The 20,817-nt window shown below is 39.1% G+C and overlaps 1 protein-coding gene across 3 annotated transcripts; it reads right to left on the reverse strand.

The window, feature by feature from the left end:
• Positions 1-1,646: 1,646 nt before the first annotated feature.
• Positions 1,647-19,650, reverse strand: klhl3 (kelch-like family member 3). 3 transcript variants are annotated; one of them, XM_078260165.1, is made up of 15 exons: positions 19,575-19,650; positions 16,493-16,651; positions 15,337-15,443; positions 15,131-15,252; positions 12,983-13,145; positions 12,626-12,735; positions 9,745-9,861; positions 9,447-9,596; positions 9,170-9,287; positions 7,680-7,877; positions 6,185-6,286; positions 5,826-5,954; positions 5,300-5,440; positions 4,548-4,691; positions 1,647-4,438 (listed from the first exon to the last, which is right to left on the reverse strand). In XM_078260165.1, the coding sequence occupies exons 1-15, from the start codon at positions 19,592-19,594 to the stop codon at positions 4,410-4,412; spliced, it is 1,809 nt and encodes a 602-aa protein (XP_078116291.1). In that variant the 5' UTR covers positions 19,595-19,650; the 3' UTR covers positions 1,647-4,409. The 3 variants fall into 3 exon arrangements, with proteins under 3 accessions (XP_078116291.1, XP_078116289.1, XP_078116290.1); XM_078260163.1 differs by having other exon boundaries at positions 15,131-15,443; XM_078260164.1 differs by having other exon boundaries at positions 15,131-15,443; positions 16,493-16,627; positions 19,575-19,643.
• Between the last annotated feature and the right edge of the window lie 1,167 nt (positions 19,651-20,817).

Here is a 20,817-nt window from a genome sequence, read left to right on the forward strand (position 1 = left end):
CTTTAAATCTTTAAAATTTAAAGGAGAAATAGTCAGGTTGCTTACAGATGTGATCAGGAAAGTTAGAAATCAGATACTTCATGACATTTCTTTGACCAGAGAGGTTTCTTGCTTCTTTCAGGTCATCTACATGTGATAGATGTGTTTTATCACATCAATATATTGTATGTGCGTATGTATCTATAAATGTTTTCTTACTTTGTGAATGCTTTTATTCAGTTTTTTCTTCATTAACAAAAACGATGAGAAAATACAATTGGTAAACATTTACACATGAAAAATAAAATTTACAAGCTTGCCACATCAGTTCTCTACCTTCTTGAGTCAAATAAAGTTAAACTGTTAAGAGAGACTGTATTCTCTGCCGACCTCCCCTGTGTATTTAAAAGTTAGATATGTAAAAATTAACCAAATTAAATCTGACAACTCAAACAACTGAGCACTCATTTTTTTAAAGATATATTATGGCCATATTTGTTTTAAAAAAATTGGAGAAGAATATTTGCATGATATACATTGATATACATGATATCCAGTCTGGATCAAGGACAGTGGATGTCCCTCACCTTCCGCTCTCTGTGTGTTGCTGTTCTCAAACTCTGTTTCCTTCGGAAAACAACAACATACTACAGCAAGTTACACGCTGAAAAGTTTCGAAGAAAATGTGGATAAAGATTTACAAAGAATATGTTTAAAGCATTTACTAACTGGGACATTTTTGGACCAATTGGTGGGGATTGAGAGCAAATTACGTTTAACCATGTATCCAGCTAATTTAAATAGATCACGTTACTGTATTGTGTGAACAGTTAACTTCAGTTAATATTGTATGTGGTGTTTTCTTTTGCGGGTTGCAAACGTTTCACCAAAACAAGTTCCGTCCTGAGACCATTTTGCAGAGCCACCGTCTCCACCCTGGCGATCAGCACCGGCCAAGATGATTGTGATTGGTTTAGAGAAATGCAAACAACCCAGTGTTTTTGAATGTATGTGTGTGCTGTGGAGATCGGTCTGGCAATGCAAGACTAAGTACAATATGACTTTCTATGACATACTATGACGTTTTATGACATACTATACTATGACGCTTTATGACATACTATACTATGACTTTTCTATGACATTTTGACATACTATAGTATTACTTTTTTGACTTTATGACACACTATACTATGACTTTTTTATAATATAATATACTATTACTTTTTATATTTTATGGCATACTATAGTATGACTTTTTTGACTTTATGACATACTATACTATGACTTTTTTATGATATATTACTTTTTATGATATTTTATGGCATACTAAAGTATGACATTTTGTACTTTTTATGACATACTCTATTATGACTTTCTATGACATACTATACTATGACTATTTATGACATACTATACTATGACTTTTTCTGATATTTTATGGCATACTATAGTATGACTTTTGACTTTTTATGACATAATATATGACATACTATTCTATGACTTTTTATGACGTAGCATACTATAACTTTTTGTGACATTTCATGACATACCAGTCTATAACTTTTATGACATACTATACTGACATTTTTATGACATATACTATGACTATGACACAAATCACACAATCTCCCAAACACACAGCAATTAACTCACAATATCACTGGTTTAGTTCACAACATCCACAGTTTATGATAAAAAATATAACATCTGTGCTTAGTAAGAACATTATTCATCTCAAAAAGCCTCCATAAGATACATCAAATGACAAAAATCTCACTTCAAGGCCAATTTAGTTGCTGTTCTGGATCTTTCAATAGAGTCCTCGCCAGTTTAGACTTAAACTTTTTTTCAAGTCAACATGAATGAGAAGCCCTAAAAGCTGCTAGAATTGTGGAAAGTTTAAACATTAGCAGCTCTGTGGTAATTCAGTAAACTCAATCCGCCGAGGGCAAACATTATCGTTTACAGTCTAAAAAAAATAGCATTTTTCCTACAGTCCAGGTAGCCACCGGTTTCCATTTTATCAACTTAAATGCTATGAGTAGTTTTTATTAGCAGTAATGCCGTGAAGAAAGCATAGATTGCTTAGAAAAACATTTTCCCTCTGGTGGGTTCAGACTGAACATCCAAAGCTGTGCTTGAAATCACCCCTTTACCTGCATTTTTTTTTAAGTGTCAAATTCTCTATATAGTACCGTCAAAAATTCCCACAATGAAACAAAAAAGTAGTGTTCATTGTATTATAAAAAAAAATCTTTTCACCTTTGATGCGACACATCATCATCAATGATAATGATTTTTAAGTGTCCGAAATCTCAATGTATTATTAGTTACTAGAGTAACTATTGAGTGTCTCTAATGTAGGAACGCACCAAACAATCCATGGACTTCCCCTGCATTACTGCAAAATGATTACTCTCAAACATTTGGATTGGTGCTCTGGTAATTTGGAGAACACGGTTAAGAACTTTTTAGTAACAAATGTTTCGCCGTAAATTGGTCTTCATGACGCATTTCAAAATGTTGCTGTTGCACTTACTATAACTGTGAGCTCCAAGTCCATGCATGGAGATTCCCTAAAAAAAAAAATAAAAAATAAAAAAGGTACTGTATCTTAAGCAAGATTGAAGTCATTTTATACTTAAACTAACTTTCTGGAAACACATTCATCAATGTAAATGTACGAGGTGGAACTAATGTAGTACACGACTTGTAAATTGACTAAACATACAAAAAAACAACAGTATGGTCTTTCAAGTATTTTATACACTTTTTTGTCAGAAGGCTTTGAAATGACGTTAGTAATTTCTGGAATATTGCAGGCAGAAGTGAAAGGTTTGGGTGAGAACTCCTTTCATAAAAGCAGCTTCAATAAATCTCTTTTCTCCAAAAGCTATGGCACCAGTCAGTCAGCTAAATAACATAATTTAAAATACACCCATCATCGTCTGAATGAATGTGAGAGAAGAACAAGTGTAACACGTGGCTGAGAAAATGAAATGAGATCCTCACTTTGATGTGAGTAAATGCTATGTAATCGAATGTCCCAAAAACAATAAATAGATAATCTTACACCCTTATCTTTTACATTAGAAATTTTACAGTGCATTTTGACACACTCCCTTAGACAACGAACAATAACAATTCATCATTTTAGTTTGTTACTTACGATAAAAACACTATGATGTGACTCCAGCATTTTCTGATCAGCATAACTGGCACATTTCTTTTCTTTTTTTACAATTTCTGATACAATTATTGGCCTTGAAGTGGTGAATTTAAATGCTTCCATGACTACGATCAGTAATGGAGACAGACAGCTAAGCAACCGTCTGTCTGACAGCAGGTCAGTCAGAAAGTCGGGCAGACGTCCGGCAGGCCGATCGTTGAGTCAGACAGCCAGCCTGCAGGTCTGTATCAGTCAGTGCAAGCAATCAGTGCATCAGTAGTGTGTCGACAACAGACTCAAGTTCTACTGTGTCGAATGAGATCAACTGGCCGGGATCTAAAGCCACAGCAAGTGGTTTTTAACCTCTTAAAAAACAATCTCAAAAATATTAAATACAATAACTGATTTGCATATAAGATGTTTTCTACATTCTTTATCTTGTAGCTCTTTAGGTCCAGGCTTCGGGGTTGAGAACAAATACGCTCTGGCAGCTGTGGCCTTTTGCTGACCACACAACAGCTGGACCTGCTGACGGTCGGCGCAGGAATCAAACAATTTCTTTTCCAAAATCAAGTTGCCATTAGCGGATTTATATTCTAGGAATTGTGGCAAGTCTCATAATTTAAAAAAAAAGGTCTTCCATGGCAGCCCAGGTTTTCAGGATTTTGAAAAATGCTCCTGCAACAGCTAGTCAGTGTCAGTCACAGGTCAGTGTTGCCAAGTCCTGATAATTGCAGTAACATTGTTAACGCTGTAGGTGGTCAGTCTGCCTGCAAACAGCGTTTTTTTGTTTCACAGTCCATCACATGAACGCCACCGTGACACCACTGAGCATCTAAAGCACTTCACTCCGTTTGGCCCATCAAAGTGATTTGAACATCAGCGTCTCATGTCAGCTGATACAACCACTTCTTTCGTGGGCTTGGCAATTGAAAACTCACCAAGACAAAGTTCTTATAATCCCATAACCTGTGGATAATGTTTCTTATCCAGTGTCCTAACAGTGTCCTTTAAAATTCAGGCTCTCACTTATAGAAATGGACATAGCAACAAAATCAGGTTGTGGTTTAGTGCCAAAAAATAACTCCTTAAGATGGATAGTTGATAAAGTAAGCCGAGGATTGAGGGCGTCCTATCCATTTTGACAGTGTTTATCTCAGGCGTTACTTCTCCGGCTGCCTGTTGAGCTTCAGACGTCAGTGCGAGTCTCTGTGAAACTGGCTGCCGATGCAGAGCTGATGCTGTGGGAGGCCCCTGGTCATAATGGCTTGTCAATCACTGCCACTCCTATAGGAGGGAGAAAATGAAAACAGTGAGTGAGAGAAACTACTACAGGAACAGTGAAACTGAAGACTCTGTCATATTTGTTTCCTGTGTTTAGCATGAGCACACTTACCTGCATAGCTGCGTCCATTGCTCATGTTTGTGGGAATAAGGCTCCACTTGTCTGTGGCAGGGTTGTAAAACTCTACAGAGGACAGGTTACAGGAGCCGTCGTCTCCTCCAATCACGTACAGCAGCCCGTTAATGGCACAAATACCTTGAGGAGAGAGTTGTACATATTAAACAACGTTTTTACGAATCCCATTTAATATTTTATCTATTTTGAATCATTAGGGTTATGGCTGTCCTGATAGTTATAATTCAGGTTTTTTTTTTAAATCTTTTATCATTTACAGTAAATCGAGCCCATGTTAAGCAGGGTCATGTCTTGCCTAAATTTTGGTTTTCAGACAGCATTCTGCAAACATCCCATAGGTGCTGTACATGTTTTTACCAACTTGAGATTTTTACACATTATTCAGCTGAAGGTTTTTATTTACAAAACAGGAAAAACAACTGTAGCTTCATGATTTCGTTCAGGTTTTGAAGGGTTTTGTTCTGAGACACCACACTTGTACCCTAAACGTAAACTTATAAACGATTCTGCTTAAATCAATGAGCCTAGTGGACGGCGGCGGACTAGATATATACAGGGGATCATATAAGTGTTGGAAAGTTCATGAAACCACATTTTTTTCAATCCTGCTTGTTTGCATTACATTACATGTCATTTAGCGTACGCTTTTATCCAAACCGACTTGCAATTTCTAGCACTGACAGGACTACCTATGTGCAAAAACTGTCCGTCTGTGGTCGTTATCTGACCTGCGTTTCGTCGGCACATGTTCATGTCACAGACCAGTCTCCAGGTGTTGGTCTGTGGGTCGTACACCTCAACGCTTTTTCTCACCAGAGGACCGTCATGTCCTCCTGCTGCATACAGCTGACCTTTCAACACACCTACCCCTGGACAAAAAATAAAGAAACAATTTAGATTTTTGATTATTATTTTTCTACAAACAAGAGAGTGGGACTTCTCTTCATGTTTTTAAGGTGAGCACTGGGTAATAACTTGTAATAGTTGTGTTCTTTCTAGGATTATTACTTGTACAATCGCAGACCACTGGGTGGTGCTGTTGCTACATAGGACATACTTTGTGCCTGGTAAAGATGTCCATAAATAACAATTTTGCAATAATAAATAAATGCAACAATAATAGTATTAAGATAAAATTACTAATATTTAAAAAAAATAAAAAAAAACTTCATCTAGGGGGAAAGCTGTATTATTTTGCTGCTCCTTGTGTGGATTCTATATGAAGTGTAAAATATAGCGTATGTGAGTGTGTACCTGCTCCACTGCGCCGTGTGCTCATGTCAGCTACGTAGCACCACTGATCAGCGACAGGGTTGTATTCTTCCACTGTACTGAGACACTGACGGGATGCTCCATCATAACCTCCTACTGCATACAACTTTCCTGCAGACGCAGAGACACACACAATCTGAATTTTAGCTTTTCTTTGAAATGACGCATGATGTGTCACTCACACACACACACACACACACACACACACACACACACACACACACACACACACACACACACACACACACACACACACACACACACACACACACACACACACACACACACACACACACACACACACACACACACACACACACACACACACACACACCCCTTACCATCAACCACCCCTACACCCACACTGCTGCGTCTGGTGTTCATGGAGGCAACATACATCCACTCGTTGGTTTTATAATTGTAGGCTTCAACTGTTGACAAACCTGAAGGAGAGAAAAGAACAAAAAGGCAAACAGATTAGGGAACGACATTAATAGGTCAGAATAAGACTATAAGGGTGTTTCATCAGTCTGTAGGTGTAAACATTTTTCATCCAGCTGGTAGACGTGTTAAGAGAAGGGAAGAAAATGGCTGCCATGTCTCTCGTGTTTACTGTTAACACTGTAGGAGGCAGTTGTGCTACTGCAAGCAATTATAATCTGCTCAACCAGATAATGATGCTAAGTCAGATGGGAAAATTATTTTGAAAAAACTGGATAGGGTAACTAAATCAGCACTTTGACATCTGACAAGCAAGTCTTACCTTTTCATCTTCACCTGTTCCAACCTCACCCATTGTTATTGTTTTCTCACACATTTCTTGTTGTATATTTTCAGTCAAAGTTCCTTCTGCAATTAGACCACACCATACAATCTCATAAACATAAAAATATTTTCCCCAGCTTGTTTGCAGCTGTGTGAGGACTGAGGTGTTTCAGTGTGTGTTAGAGGACTTCATAATCAATCATTTGTAATAGTAATGTGGGGAGTGAAAAATTAAAGTGAAATTTATTAGTTGCTCTATGTACTATTAATAGATTGAGATGCTGATATACACCAGTATCTCATAAGACTACTGTATTTTCAGCCTAAATAATGAATCCAATGCAATCAAGGCCCCAACATTAGCAAGTACTGTATGACTACATATTGTAGAATGTAAAACTACTAAGTTTTCATGGTTTCAGTCTCACACAAAATAACAGAAATATAAAGTTATTATTGTTAACCAACAGAATGACTGGACAAGTGATAATTATCAAGAAACTGACCTTTTCACGTTTTTTTTTTTATGTGAACGAATAGGTGAAATGACTGGTGTTAAAAAATTTGAAGCATTTTCTCAGACTTCTTGTACCTTTTCAGGACTTGAAGATTTACAAATGCTTTTTCCAGACCTGCATAGGAGGAACCATCTTTATTTACAGTGGACAAGAAATAAAAGTATAAACCTGCTACTAATAATAATATATAATACAATAATATATATACACAATAACCACCCTGACTCTCTCCACACTCCACCCCTGGCCCTTCATGCCACTGTACTCTCTCTGCTGTAATGCTCTTTTTATTTCTATCTTTATTTTTAATTTAATACATACTGTGTACATATACTTATATTGTTTATACCTATACTTATATTGTTTAATATTCCATTTAGAGAATGTGTGACGTGCACCAACAACACCAAAACACATTCCTTGTATGTGTTAAAAAACGTACTTGGCAATAAAACCCTTTCTGATTCTGATAACTACTTTAGTTGCAACTGTACAGCCCTTTAGTGTGTGTGTGTGTGTGTGTGTGTGTGTGTGTGTGTGTGTGTGTGTGTACCTATACTGCCGTTAAAGCCCCCAACGGCGTACAGTAAATCGCCCAGCACAGCAGCTCCCAGTGTACTGCGTCGCTCCTGCATGCTCGCCACAGCACTCCACTGGTCTCTCACTCCGTCGTACACGTCCACCGTTCGCTCCCGCAGAGAACTGTTGAACCCTCCGACTGCATACACACGGCCTGCCATAGACACCACACCTGGACACACAGACACAACGAAATGGGAAAATGTTATAAGGTGAAAACTTGACCTGCATGAACTTGGTTAAGGATGTCATTATTTTTTTTACTGAAGCTGCTGACTGTTGATACTTAAAGGACCGTACTAGTGGTTGTGTATGTTTAAGCCCACTAGCATATTGTTTATATTTCTTTACATTACACTACATAGCTCAAGTTTTCTAAATAGTTATCTACCTTTCAGACACTCAACAGTTTCAACTTATTTCAGTATAAGAATCAACTTGCAGAGACTTGAATCTTGTGTGACACAAGGACAATCGGGCATCAAGATTTTATTGATACATAAATGAAATCTGATCGGAATGTTGCCTTAACATTAGTATTAGAACATAGTTTGGATTTTTTTGAAGTGGGCTTGTACGAGGTACTTCTCCATAGTCAGTGTATTACCTACAGTAGATGGTGGTCGACACGCTCCCAGTTTGAATAAGCACGCAGGAGCACCAGCACGGAAGCTAAGCAATGTACTGCTGTGGAAGGGGGCAGCAGCAAAACGGATTTTAATCAGCTAAAAAAAAGGCCCGCCTAAAAAAATCATCAGTTTAAGTGTACGCTAGATTTAGAATATTTACCTTGCAGTCAGACTGTCCTTTTCTACGGGGAGCTGAAGCTGTTGTCTATGCTCTCTTCAAAGCCACCACACTCCTTAGGCAAAAACAGTAATTTTACATCGCAGAACATGTAGTTGCTGGTCTGCTGCCTCAATCGGTTGGTTGGTTTGTGTTATTGTGTGACTTTGGTGTTTTAAAGGGTTAGTCAGATTCAGATTCACAACCCCACTTAAAAAAAAATCTGAACTACCATTTTAAGACATTTGACACCTTGCTGACAAATTAATGTAATAAATTGTTGAATTCTATTGATATTAATGTTTTATATTTACTTACAATCACTGCTTGAAAACTGCCTTATATTTTCAATTGATTACGTGATAATAAATAGTACCTTTGTGAAACTCATTCTAAGGTCCAGTTTTAAGAGAGGCTTTGTCCGCTGGCAATTAATCAAAAATGTTTGAAGTTGGATTTGTGGTGTTGTTGTATTATACTGTAAAGTGTTCCTGTTATTGTGTCCACCCCCTGCACCCAACTACATATAAAAACACAGGGACTGCCTGTGTCGGAGAAACTGTTGACACATTTAGAATGTATATCCAACCAGGGGTTATGACAGGTTGAAAGTAGTACAATTGTCAAACTAAACTACAGAGTCAGAGTCACATAGAGTCCTACAAAACACAAACTGACCTGCCCGGCAGCGTCTTGAAGGCAGGTCGGCTACTTGATACCATCGATCTTCCTGGAAGTCGTAACACTCCACGCTGCGGATCGCCTTAGGAGCCTGACCGCCCACCACAATCATCACCTGTACAAGCACACAGTCAGTGTCAGCCATTTGACATACAGTAAGTGTCTTTATAAAAGAAAATACATATCTGATGCAGCTGCTTTCTACAAGTTAGATACACATGGATCTTGTATTAGGGATTCTGTCTTGTTGAGTGGCATGTGACCGTTTGTGTACCTTTGGGATGCTGATAGGAGTTCGTGGTCGGGTCCTGTCTGTCTTGATGAGGTGCCGCTGGTCAGCTGGCAGCAGGTGATACTTCATTGCTTCTATGAGAAAATCTTTACAGGTGTTGTTGTTCTTTATCAAAGCCTCTTCCTCGACAATCTGAAACAGGGACCACATTTCAGGCAAATTTCCTTCACAACATTCAGGGACCAACCTTTATCAACGACTAGTAACATATTTAATGTAGCGAAGGGCAAGAAAGAAAAATGGTGAAGAATGTAGAGAAAGAGCAGAGAATTTATTTTACCTGTACCAGGTAATCCCTGGACAGTAGTGGAAGTCTGACATGCTCCATTAGTTTGGGCATGTACTCCAGACGAGCTGGCTTATCGTGCTTGATCCAGGATATCATCGCCTCAAACACCTACGAGAGAGATGGAGAGCAGAGTCAGACAGCAGTGAGGGACAGAACATGACAGGATAAGGCAGCAATAGAGACAGAAATGCAGACATGGAGGGAATTGTTAAAACGGATTAGGATTTCTTGCTCAAGCATACTTTGAACTTTTGCACATCCCCCTGAAAAATTTGCACACTTCTAAAACTGTTGAGCTCTTTCACTTTAACTACATATTTACATATTTTTTTTCATATTTTTTTTTCATATTTTTGTATTGTACATTTTTCTATTCTGTATCTATGTTTTTTAATTTTTGCAGTACGTGCTTTTATTTTCTCTCACTAAGCACCAATAACCAAAGCAAATTCCTTGTATGTGAACGAATTGGCAATAAACCAGATTCTGATTAAAAAAATACCATGACTTGTCAAGGTCAGTTCTCTGTTAGTTTATTTTAAAAAAAACAACAACATTTGTGTGTGTGTGTTTGTGTAAATGTTAATTTATTGGGGATGCAAGGCCAAAACTGGTTGCGATACTGGAAAGGTTTGGAGAGAGAGGGTTTTCAGACACTGTTCAATGATCTCCCACGCCGACAATTTTGACGATTTAACCAATTGTGCGAAATGCATTATTCTAGCTGTAGATACCAAGTTCTTTCATAGCGAATTACCATTATCGATTGCTTGAACTTGCTCCCAGCAGGACGTCAGCATAACAGAGGTGGCAGACCTTTGATCCTCACGTTTTTCTATAAAAAATCTACTGCTTCAAATTCACTGATTTACACACATTCACACATGATCGTCTCCTGTTGGCCTGTGGAGCAGATCCACTAAAGGCAAACGAGGGAATGAGTGCCGCTCCTTTTATGTACAAAGGGACGACAACGATGGTAGTTGAGGGAAGGAGGCCCGTTACTTGACTACTCCCAACACTTTCTTCTCCTTCATGGTTCAAACTAGCCGACTTCTAAACTCACGGTACCATCATACAGTATAAACTACTTCCACTTCAGTTTTACACAGGCCCCAAAAATAGACAAACATGTATAATGTAATATAATGGAGCAAATAATCAAATGTAAGAACGTGTGGGATGGAGACTGTATTATTTGTGTGTGTTGCACAAAACACAGATACCACTTCGTTTTTGACTATACCACAGCCTTATGCTGAGTAAACATACCATGCATACTGTAAATAGGGGCATCAGAGTGGAAAAAAAACATTAATTTAAGCCTCCAAGTTGTAATTTCGGGTCGTAGATATCAGGACATTGTGTCAACTACATTATGTGTCTACAAAGCAGTGGCAAAATGGCTGCAATGCCACTATCACTTACATCTTATTAAAATGCAATATCATCATTAATACAATCACTTCAGCTAATTAAATAAGGAGCTATACACTGTTTGTTTGTGTGTAGTTTCAGTTAAAGAACCACCACATGTATCTAATGCATTAAACATGTGGTGTTAATTGTTAATGTATCTGGTGTGACTACAAGATTAGCAGTGAGGGTAACTATATTTGAATAATGTCTCCCAAGATGAAATAACAGGAAGTTTTCCAAGTTCTTAACGTCTTCACAGCCTCAAAATGTGCCACAGAAATAAGTCAATGGACACAAAAACTTTCAACAAAAGTTGATCTTTTCCTTCCATTAATGCAAAAAGATGGAATAAATTGTAGCAAATCATTCAATTGTAACTGACTGTGGAAGCCAGTGTAACACTGAACAGTATGACAGTGTGGCTCCCTCTTAAGCTGCTTACACACCAACCAGACGGCCAGCCGTCGGCAGAAAAGGCAGTTGGACTGATCAGTCCCCCCAAGTTGGTCAAAAAAATGCCTCAGAACACACCGAAGAGACGAGACGTAATAAGTCTCCATAACAGCAGGCGGCGCTAATCTGTATTGTCGCCCAAAAATGAAAACCGGCAGCTGATTGGACAAACGCGTCACGTGGGTCTTGTTTCTCCGAAAATTCAAAGACAGACTGTTATGGCGGCTTGGTCAGAATACGATCTCATATTTTACTAAAATAGTACACCAAAACGTGTTTCTGAAAACATTTTAAGCGAGAAATAGGCCATGCAGTTGCTGAATCTGTCTTCATTTCAGATCGACAAAGGTCAGTTTAAAAGATTTTCTTTAGTCTAGTCACGCTCATTCCGCTCCCCTTTTCCGGGTTAGCACTCTACCAATCAGATGGGTCATTTGAGTCTGACTGCCAGCAGTGCCCGCCCCGCCGATTATACATGTCAAATCGGCCAAAATGAAGGACAACGGCCCCTTGGACAGACGACGGCACGGAACACACCGAACAGACCTCGCCAGACTGTCCACCGGCCGATTATCTGCTTTGTGTGTCCGGGCCTTTAGTCTCTTTCACTTTAGTCTTGCATAGCTAGACCTATCTCAGTGTCAGTGCTGGAGTATGGTCTGGCTACACTGCTTATCATTCTGGGATAGGGGGGGAAACCACTCTAATTTTTTTTTTTTTTTTTTTTAAACCAATCACAATCGCCTTAGGCAGCGCTAAGCTCGGATGCAGCCACAGTGCCCTTGCAAAACAGATAGAGACAGCGGAACGGGAGGAGAATGCCATATCTTTCACAGCTCCCACTATACCTAGAATTTCTCAAACTTGTCCCTTTCCTGGTGGACGTTATTTTGCTTTCCTCATAAATGTAATTCTCACATATCTTTTTACCCACAAGGAAAAGGGACAAACTGCTTTTACTAAAAGGGCTGAAGTGTGTGTGTACACCGTGCCGTCTGACCTTTTCCTCTGTGGAAACAGTGAGTTTGTCGCTGGAAATGAGGCTGCACACCTGCTGCAGAGAAAGGCCCAGGAACTCCTCTCCCTGCACCACCTCAATGAAATGCTGCTCTGAGAGACACAAACATGCAGGGTTACACTCACACACAACACAAATTAAATATTGGTCAAAGCTCAAATTTTAACATGTTTTTGCTAAAAGCTTTCAACATCTAACACCCTCATTTAGAACATGACATGTAGCATCTTTCCAAAGCCTTCAGCATTCTTTTGGGCCGTTGAAACTGTTACATAAAAAGTACCACCTAACACACAACACAGTGGCAAAGATGTGTGGCGTTAAGATAGAGAAGCTTACCGGCGTATGCGTGGGACTGGTCGAGAAGCTGTGAGCATGTGTGCACGTCAGCGAAGGCTCTGATACCCAAACAGTTGGTGGGGTGAAGCTGAGACTGCAGGAACTCACAACAAACCTGACGAACATCCATCAGCTGGAGGAGGCTGGCTGCTGGCAGCAGAACCTGCAATGAGGATACACAATATAAAGTCAATTTAAAACTGGTTTTAATTGGTGGAAAAACTTTATTGGAAGGCACTGACTTGGGCATCCACATTCTGGGTCATCTTACGGATTTAAGCATGCCACTAAATGTGTTTTAAATAACATGGAAGAGCCCAATTATTTACCATCCACAGCCAACATTTAGGGACATTTGGTAGCTGTAAGTAAGTTAGGTAATGGATATCTGTTCTTAGTGCAAACAACTTATTACTTCAACAATGATGCTGGTCAGTCAGTTGCTTTATTCATTAATTAACCAGCTACTCAACCAACCTGCCAAGTAGATACTAGTCAGTCCAGCAAGCTGGCCATTAACCTCTGTACATATCACCCTGGTAATTTGTCTTTTGCAAAATTTGTCAAAAATGTATTAAAGCAATTATAGATTGTCTGCGCAAGGAAAGAAGTGAGTTTGCAACCAAAACAAAGCCCTAGATTTGGCTTTGATCTCTGCAAGATGTATTGGCTGAACAACCACTTTTCAAGCAGCTTTGTTCATTTACAAGACCTAAAACACTATCATCATGCAACTGGTCAACAGTGTAATGAAGGGTTAAGAGTCACAATGAGGACACCGATATGCGTTTGCTGCAGTACAACACACCAAATTCAATGTGATGAGATTAAATATTGTGTGAGATATGCTCAGCCATAAAACAATACACGGCGTCTGTGTTGATGAAGGCGAGACAATGAAATACAATCAAGGGAGGCCAGTTTGAGTAACAGATCAAATGAATTTAAGGGCCTATCAGCCACGAAAACACTAGACAGCAGACGGGTTTTACAACTCTGGGAAGTTAACACAGAGATCATTTCAGCTTTTGTTGCTGTGATTGTGAGGTAAACAACAGAAACACAGTACAGCGTTCATGTTACAAAATAACAGACCAGGAATGGGTGCATGGCATGCACATATATTAATAGGCCAATGCAGCGACTCACCAGACAATGTCAGAACGCAACCTACAAGTCTGTTATGCTGTCAGTTAACAAGATTGGCAGGCAGTGTGCTGGTAAAAGCACTATGCTACCAGACAACACTTTGCTACATCCCAACATAAATACTTAAATGAGACAGTTTGTCTGCCTCTACACCTCTCTGTCTACACACTCATTTCATCCTCTGAGTGTGTAGTGTTACTGTCTCCTCTGTTGTCTGTGCATAGCTGACATAAAGCCTTATGTCTTCTAAAAGAGAGCATCATGACCACTGGAACTCTGCTTACAGCAACACACACACACACACACACACATATACACACACAGTGAGTATTGTACAGTGAAAAACATACAATCACACAAACTGAATATTAACCAATAGTCAAAACACACACGTCACACATTCAAGAGTGAGCCAATCAGGCAGGCACGCTGCTAACAGTGGGAGGATTTCCTGCCTCTCTCCATGCACACTTCCTGTGCTAATAATCAGAGGAAGTTTCCCGCCTGCAGCTTGATCCTGCTGCATTTATTCAACCCAGTCCCAGAGCCATGCAGCTACCAAGAGTGAATGCCACTGAGACAAACAAGGCCTTAATCCAGTGCTTTCACAGCAAAGCACAGTTTACAACCATTACCAGCTCTTACATCTCTTGTAATAAACACCTGCCCCCACAGGCAGGTTGGCCAATCTGAAATTTAATGGGAAAACCAAAACAGTTAAATCGATCAGGCATTAGGGGAACAATTTCCACTTTATTGCCTGAAATAATAATACATTTATTCAATTTACTGAAGCAGAAGTCTGTTTTGAAAGGTGCTCTACAAATAATGAAAAAAGTTCCCACCAATTCTGTTGCTGCTGCTGATATATGACATCAACGTTTTAAAGCAAAACCAGAATTGGAAACAAGTTAAAAGCCACCATAACTGAAGAAAAAAGAAAAAACAGGAAACGCTGTTTTCACTGCGCTTCATAAACACTCTAACACACTCTCTCACCTGGACGTTCTCCTCTGTGACCTCTATCTCAGCTGTGTAGATGTAGTCGACCAGCTTTCTCAGGGTCTGTCCATCCACCTCTCTGATCTCCACCTGATGGGCCTTGCTCTCACTCATATCACCTACAAAATACACACACTTAAGCACATGCCAGTACAAACACATCAGATAAGATGCCAAGCAAACAACAGTGTGTGTGTGTGTACCTGTGAACATGGCATAGAAGTAGGGGCTACAGGACGCCAGGACCACCCTGTGAGCCGGCACTTCAACGCTCCCCGCCACCAGCTGGATGTCACACAGCATCGTTTTACTGAAGTGCATGTAGGAAACAGAGTGAGAGAGAAAAAGTATTTGTGAGAACTGCTGAAAATATGCATACAGGAGCCAGGAAAAGAAAGCATCTTTAAAGCTAAGTATGGACAGCACGGCTAGGCAAGGCAAGACTGGCAGAGTACAAATCGTAACCTGTCTCGTCTGACCACAAATGAAAAGAGCTTTAATCTTACTTGTGTTTTTTCCTCGACAATGTTATTGAATGTAGGACTGGGTGATTGCAGTCTTGTATTTGCCTATTTTATTGTGAAATCAATCAATCAATCATCAACCTATGAGCTTCAGTACATTGCATGTGTTGTTTTTCAGCGTTTTAAGTGAAAACAATGACTGTAGCAATTGCCTTAAAACAGCAAGGATGCAAGGCTAGAATAAGCTTAATTGGAAAAATGTCTGCAGCTGCATTGCATCCTAGTCTGTTCAGGCTCTTGTTAGCATACAAACTGGGATATCTTCCAACCTACGTATCTACACTACTTAAGCATTTACTTTTTGATTCTGAAGGTCAGACACGAAAACCTAACAGCAAACCCATCTTTGAGATGTAAAGTTTTCTATTAAACTGAAGCCAAAAAGAAATCTAAAGCAAGCACAAATATATAACTAGAAAAAATTAAAAGGTAGAGATGGCCAGTAATTGCAGAAGTACTTACATTTTCAGACAAGCAGGGTTCAAAATTGACTTTTTCATCCACCAGCCAAATGGCTAGTGCATGTTTACATTTTACCAGCCACTCAATAGATTACCATTGTTTTTTTTTGGCTGGTGAGTGAAGCAATTCTACCAGCAACTTGCATATTTTACCAGCATTTGGTTGGTGGATGGTGCTAATTTTGAACCTGCAGACAAGCCAAGTGAACAAAGGATGACTCTTGTGTAAATACACATTTTCTCTGAATCACAAAGCTCTTACAAAGCCTCTCCACTCACACCAAAAAAATGGAATGCCACAGTAAAATGGCCATAAGTAGACTATACTGGCTTCATTCTTTCCGTAGGGACCAACAACACTGTCAGCAACACACCTCCTCAGGTCGTTCATCAGCTGGAAAGCCTTCCTCATGTGCGTCTGGTTGAAGGTGTGCATCCCTCCATTCACCGTGTCCTCCTCTGAATCTGTGTTGCAGTTTGGACGTGGCGAGGCCGGTGTGGCCACCAGACTGGTAAGACATGAGAGGCAGTGTCTGGATCAGTAGAGATAGAAGCCAACCCAACAGTTAGACGGGCTACTTTCTGGTTCATCTCTAGGGTTATAAGTAGACAATGGGACAGGGACACGATACTGGACAGTGGTACAATTAATCAAATTGAGTTATTTAAACATACTTGACAACAGTTTTGCCACTGTTGTCAATATTGTGCTACACCACAGAGGCAAAGGCTGTTTAGTGAATGGGCAATGTGTCTCTGCCTTGGTTATTCTCCAGTTAAATGATATGAGGGTCTCTTAGCATTTCTAACTGTCTGGCAAATGCTTGTATGATGCCACAGACCCATCCTCCTTTAATAATCCATGGTAATCTGCTTCGGTTGTCATTGAACTCAGATGCTGTTGCACAACAGTGAGTCCACAGTCAGGATGTTATACATCCTTTGAATTTGTTTCAATCTAGTGTAGAGTATACTCACGTAAAATATTTCACAGGGATGTCTCATCTGCCTCACCTGACTTTAAACACAGGTAGAGGCGTATGGCTTTTGTCTAGGATTGCAGCTGACAATTAATTTCATTATCAATGATTAACTTGACAAATTGTTAAATCCGTGAAATGTCAGAAAATATCAAAAAATGCTCATCACAATATCCCAAAGCCCAAGATGATTTTTTCAGATGCCTTGTTTTGTCTAGCCAATAGCATAAACCCAGCATAAAATACTTTTTTTAAAAACCAACTGATTATCAAAATTGTTGCAGATTAATACGCTATCTATCAACTAATCATTTCAACTTAAACTGCAGATCTCTTGGAATACTAGAGCACTTTCTCAAAAATCTACTTAAAAGAGGACAAGGTAGGCTGAGTGTGAATGGGACAGTACATGAAACTATGGAAATGCTGGATTCAATTTAGCCATTTTCCATGATGCATAAAGGGTTGGGCGATGTGACGATATATATAACCACAAACAGAAATGTATGTATTTACCAAGATATTTATCCCTTTGATACCTCTGGTTGTATCATGCCATTTCAATCAATGAGCAGGACTGATTAAAGCCCCTTAAGATAAATGTGTATTTTGTGATATTGGGCTATATAAATAAAACTGGCTTGAAATGTATGGCAATATTGGATTTTAAGATTGTTGCAACAGTGAAAGCCTTAATCTGCCAAGTGAGTTCACAGGATTAGACAAAAAAATAGTTTTATCTTGTCTTTCCAGATTTCGTACTATATCACATATTGTTATTAGAGATGCACCAATCAAAAAGGCTGGATCGATGTTGGTATCGGCGCTGATACTGACCTTATTAAGCAAATTGAAATGAAATAGTGTCATTGTAAAATAAAGTGTTTCCTCAATTAGTTACATGTATTCAGTCACAGCAGGCCACGGACTCTGTTTTTAATGCCTATATGTCACCTTACATAAAAATGATTCTGCACTGGAGAGAAAAAGATGGCTCAGTGTATCACTAGCATGAAATAAAATTGCATCTACCTATACAAGACATATAATAAGATTGTAGCCATTTTGCCCACCTCTACATCTATTATTTGTAAAGATAATGCATTAAACTGATGGATGTCACTTTCCTGATGTCCTAACTGTACTAAATAACCATTCAAGCATGCCTATTTGACTGAGGATCCCTGTTGCATTCAATGTAGGCTAATTGTATGACACTATGCCTTGACACACAACCTTCAATCATATTCTTAAGTCAAGGGGACTTAAAGGACACCCTGAAACTCCATGAAAAGACACAAACCAAGTCACTATGTGATACAATGTGGTTATACTGATGTGTTTTGGACAACTATGATGTACATGTCACAGAGGCTACACAGAAAATGTTAATGACTCGGATACATTTATTGTTGGTTTTAGTCTTTTCATTGGATTTGTTGACAACAATAAAAATTGAGAATATTGCCAGCCTTTAGCCCTCCTCAGACAGGTTAGGTACACAAAAAACAAGGAAAAATCTAAACTATTATGTTACCCAATGTTAAATAAAGCAGAAGAGAATCTGCTGTTTTATCAAGCCATGTGGAATCCTAACCACCCGGAGAAAACCTTTGACAACATGTGAATTCAGTTTTTAATTCAACTTTAAACCAAACGGTGAAACTGCACTTGCACCTGCAGGGAGAAAACAAAAAAGAGAGACATCGCACCGAACTAATCTAACGGGACATTTGCTTGGTTACATGTTTTACATTGTTAGTGAGAAACTTGACGTATGTATTGAAGTATGTACAGTACTGCGTGTTATCTTGACTCTCTCTCTCAATGACCGACCCGTCTTTTGTCCAGACACCACAACTCAATTAACAGTGTAAAGATATTATGATGCAGCAATAACAAGTCACACGATTGTTATGTTAATTCACAACAGCACGTAAACTAATCAGTGTGCAATCGTGACTCGACGGTTAACAGAAAGCTTGTCTCTTTTTATCCAAATAATTTTTTTAAAGAAAAAAAGAAAAAGATGTTTGTTTTGAGTTTGTTGAGCGTCAAGTTGGCAGGCTGGCTAGCTCTTAGCATTGCTAATCATTTAACTTCATTGCTAACGTATGCTTATGGTAGCTTCTGTTAACTGACATAAATCGTTGCTGAATTCAAGCCAGTCTACACATTCAGTTCACTGTCTATAAGATACGACTCGATGACAGTTTAAATGTCTACATGTTAACTTGTTTGGTTAGCAACTTAACTGCACCAGCTGTGTAACGTTAGCCAACGATGCCAGCTAACTTACCGAAGCTAACTAGTCAACAAGGCTAGCTTGAGTTCGTGTGCTAGGAGAAAGCTCTTGAACTATCTGTGATGGGTTTATGGCCGGTGGATCAAGTGGGGTTAAAATGTTATCCGACAGATGTAGAAGCAGCGTGAATCACAGCTTTACAAAATAATCCCTATCGCTGAACCAACTCACCCTAACGACACACCGTCCATCCTCACGGAGTCAGATACAAGAGCAGGCAGCGCTGTGCAGCTGCGCAAAGATTGTGTATTACGGAGATGAATCACTCCGTACTTAAAAAAATGGACATATATATATATATATATATATATATATATATATATATATATATACACACATATATATATATATATACACACATATCTATGCATACACATGCAGTTTAGTATGAAAGCCGATTTCCGCCATAAAGAGAAACTTAATGAGAACATTTCTCAAAATAATGAGTTAGTATCTCCAAATAATGATTTAGTGGCCTATGTTTTGAGAACTATTTTGAGATATTAACTCATTCTTTTAAGATACTTTAAGTTTCTAATTTTAATGACTTAGCTTGGCTTCCATAGTTAGAATTTTGGTATGACACATTCTGTGCAAAAAGAAAGAATTTCATATTTAATTTTTGATAATTATCTTTATTGGATGTTCCAAGTTATACAGGCTACAACAATATACACTGGAGGTTGTGTGAGTAAGGATGCCGTCCAAGTTGGTAAGCATCCTGAACGTCTTCCATCCCCTCCACGACCACGACATGCTGGTTAAGAAAGGGGAGCATCTTCAGCCAAAGACTCATACCCCAAGATGTTCCACCGATGGGCACAGGAGGTCGTTGCTGCCGGTGGCGTCAAACCTTTTAATTCATCCCAACTCTGTTGCAGGACGGACATCCGTGGACTGGGAGGATGCTGAGGTCCCTGTACTCACTCACTTACTGTAACTGGACTCACATTTTCATTCTTTACAATCTCTTTAACTTTGGCAAAGTGCAATTAATATCTTTTTTGTACATATCATTTATAATAACCTCCCTTTTGCACACCCAATGCATATCCAATCTGCCCACTTTATGCACGTTTAAAAGGCATACAACCGAGCAGCAACCGTAGTCTGGTCTCAGTTACATCAACAGGATTTGATGCTGCAATGAAAGAAATTAACGATGCACATGAATAATGTATAGCACTTAAGAATTGTGCTATAGAAAGGTGCTTTGCCTTGGGAGTGTGATGACATGCTGCAGCATAAGTGTTTAGTCTGATTAATAAATGAAGCCATAACATCCATAATTTATCAGCATTAATACATACTTGAGTTTCTCTTTTACAGAAAGACTTGCTCCAGAGGAGCCTTCTTTCTGTACTGAGAAACCGGGTCAGAGTGAAAGCTCACACTTTTCTGCTGCAGTGCACCT

This window comes from Sander vitreus, chromosome 10 (assembly GCF_031162955.1).
Source record: "Sander vitreus isolate 19-12246 chromosome 10, sanVit1, whole genome shotgun sequence".
NCBI lineage: Eukaryota > Metazoa > Chordata > Actinopteri > Perciformes > Percidae > Sander > Sander vitreus.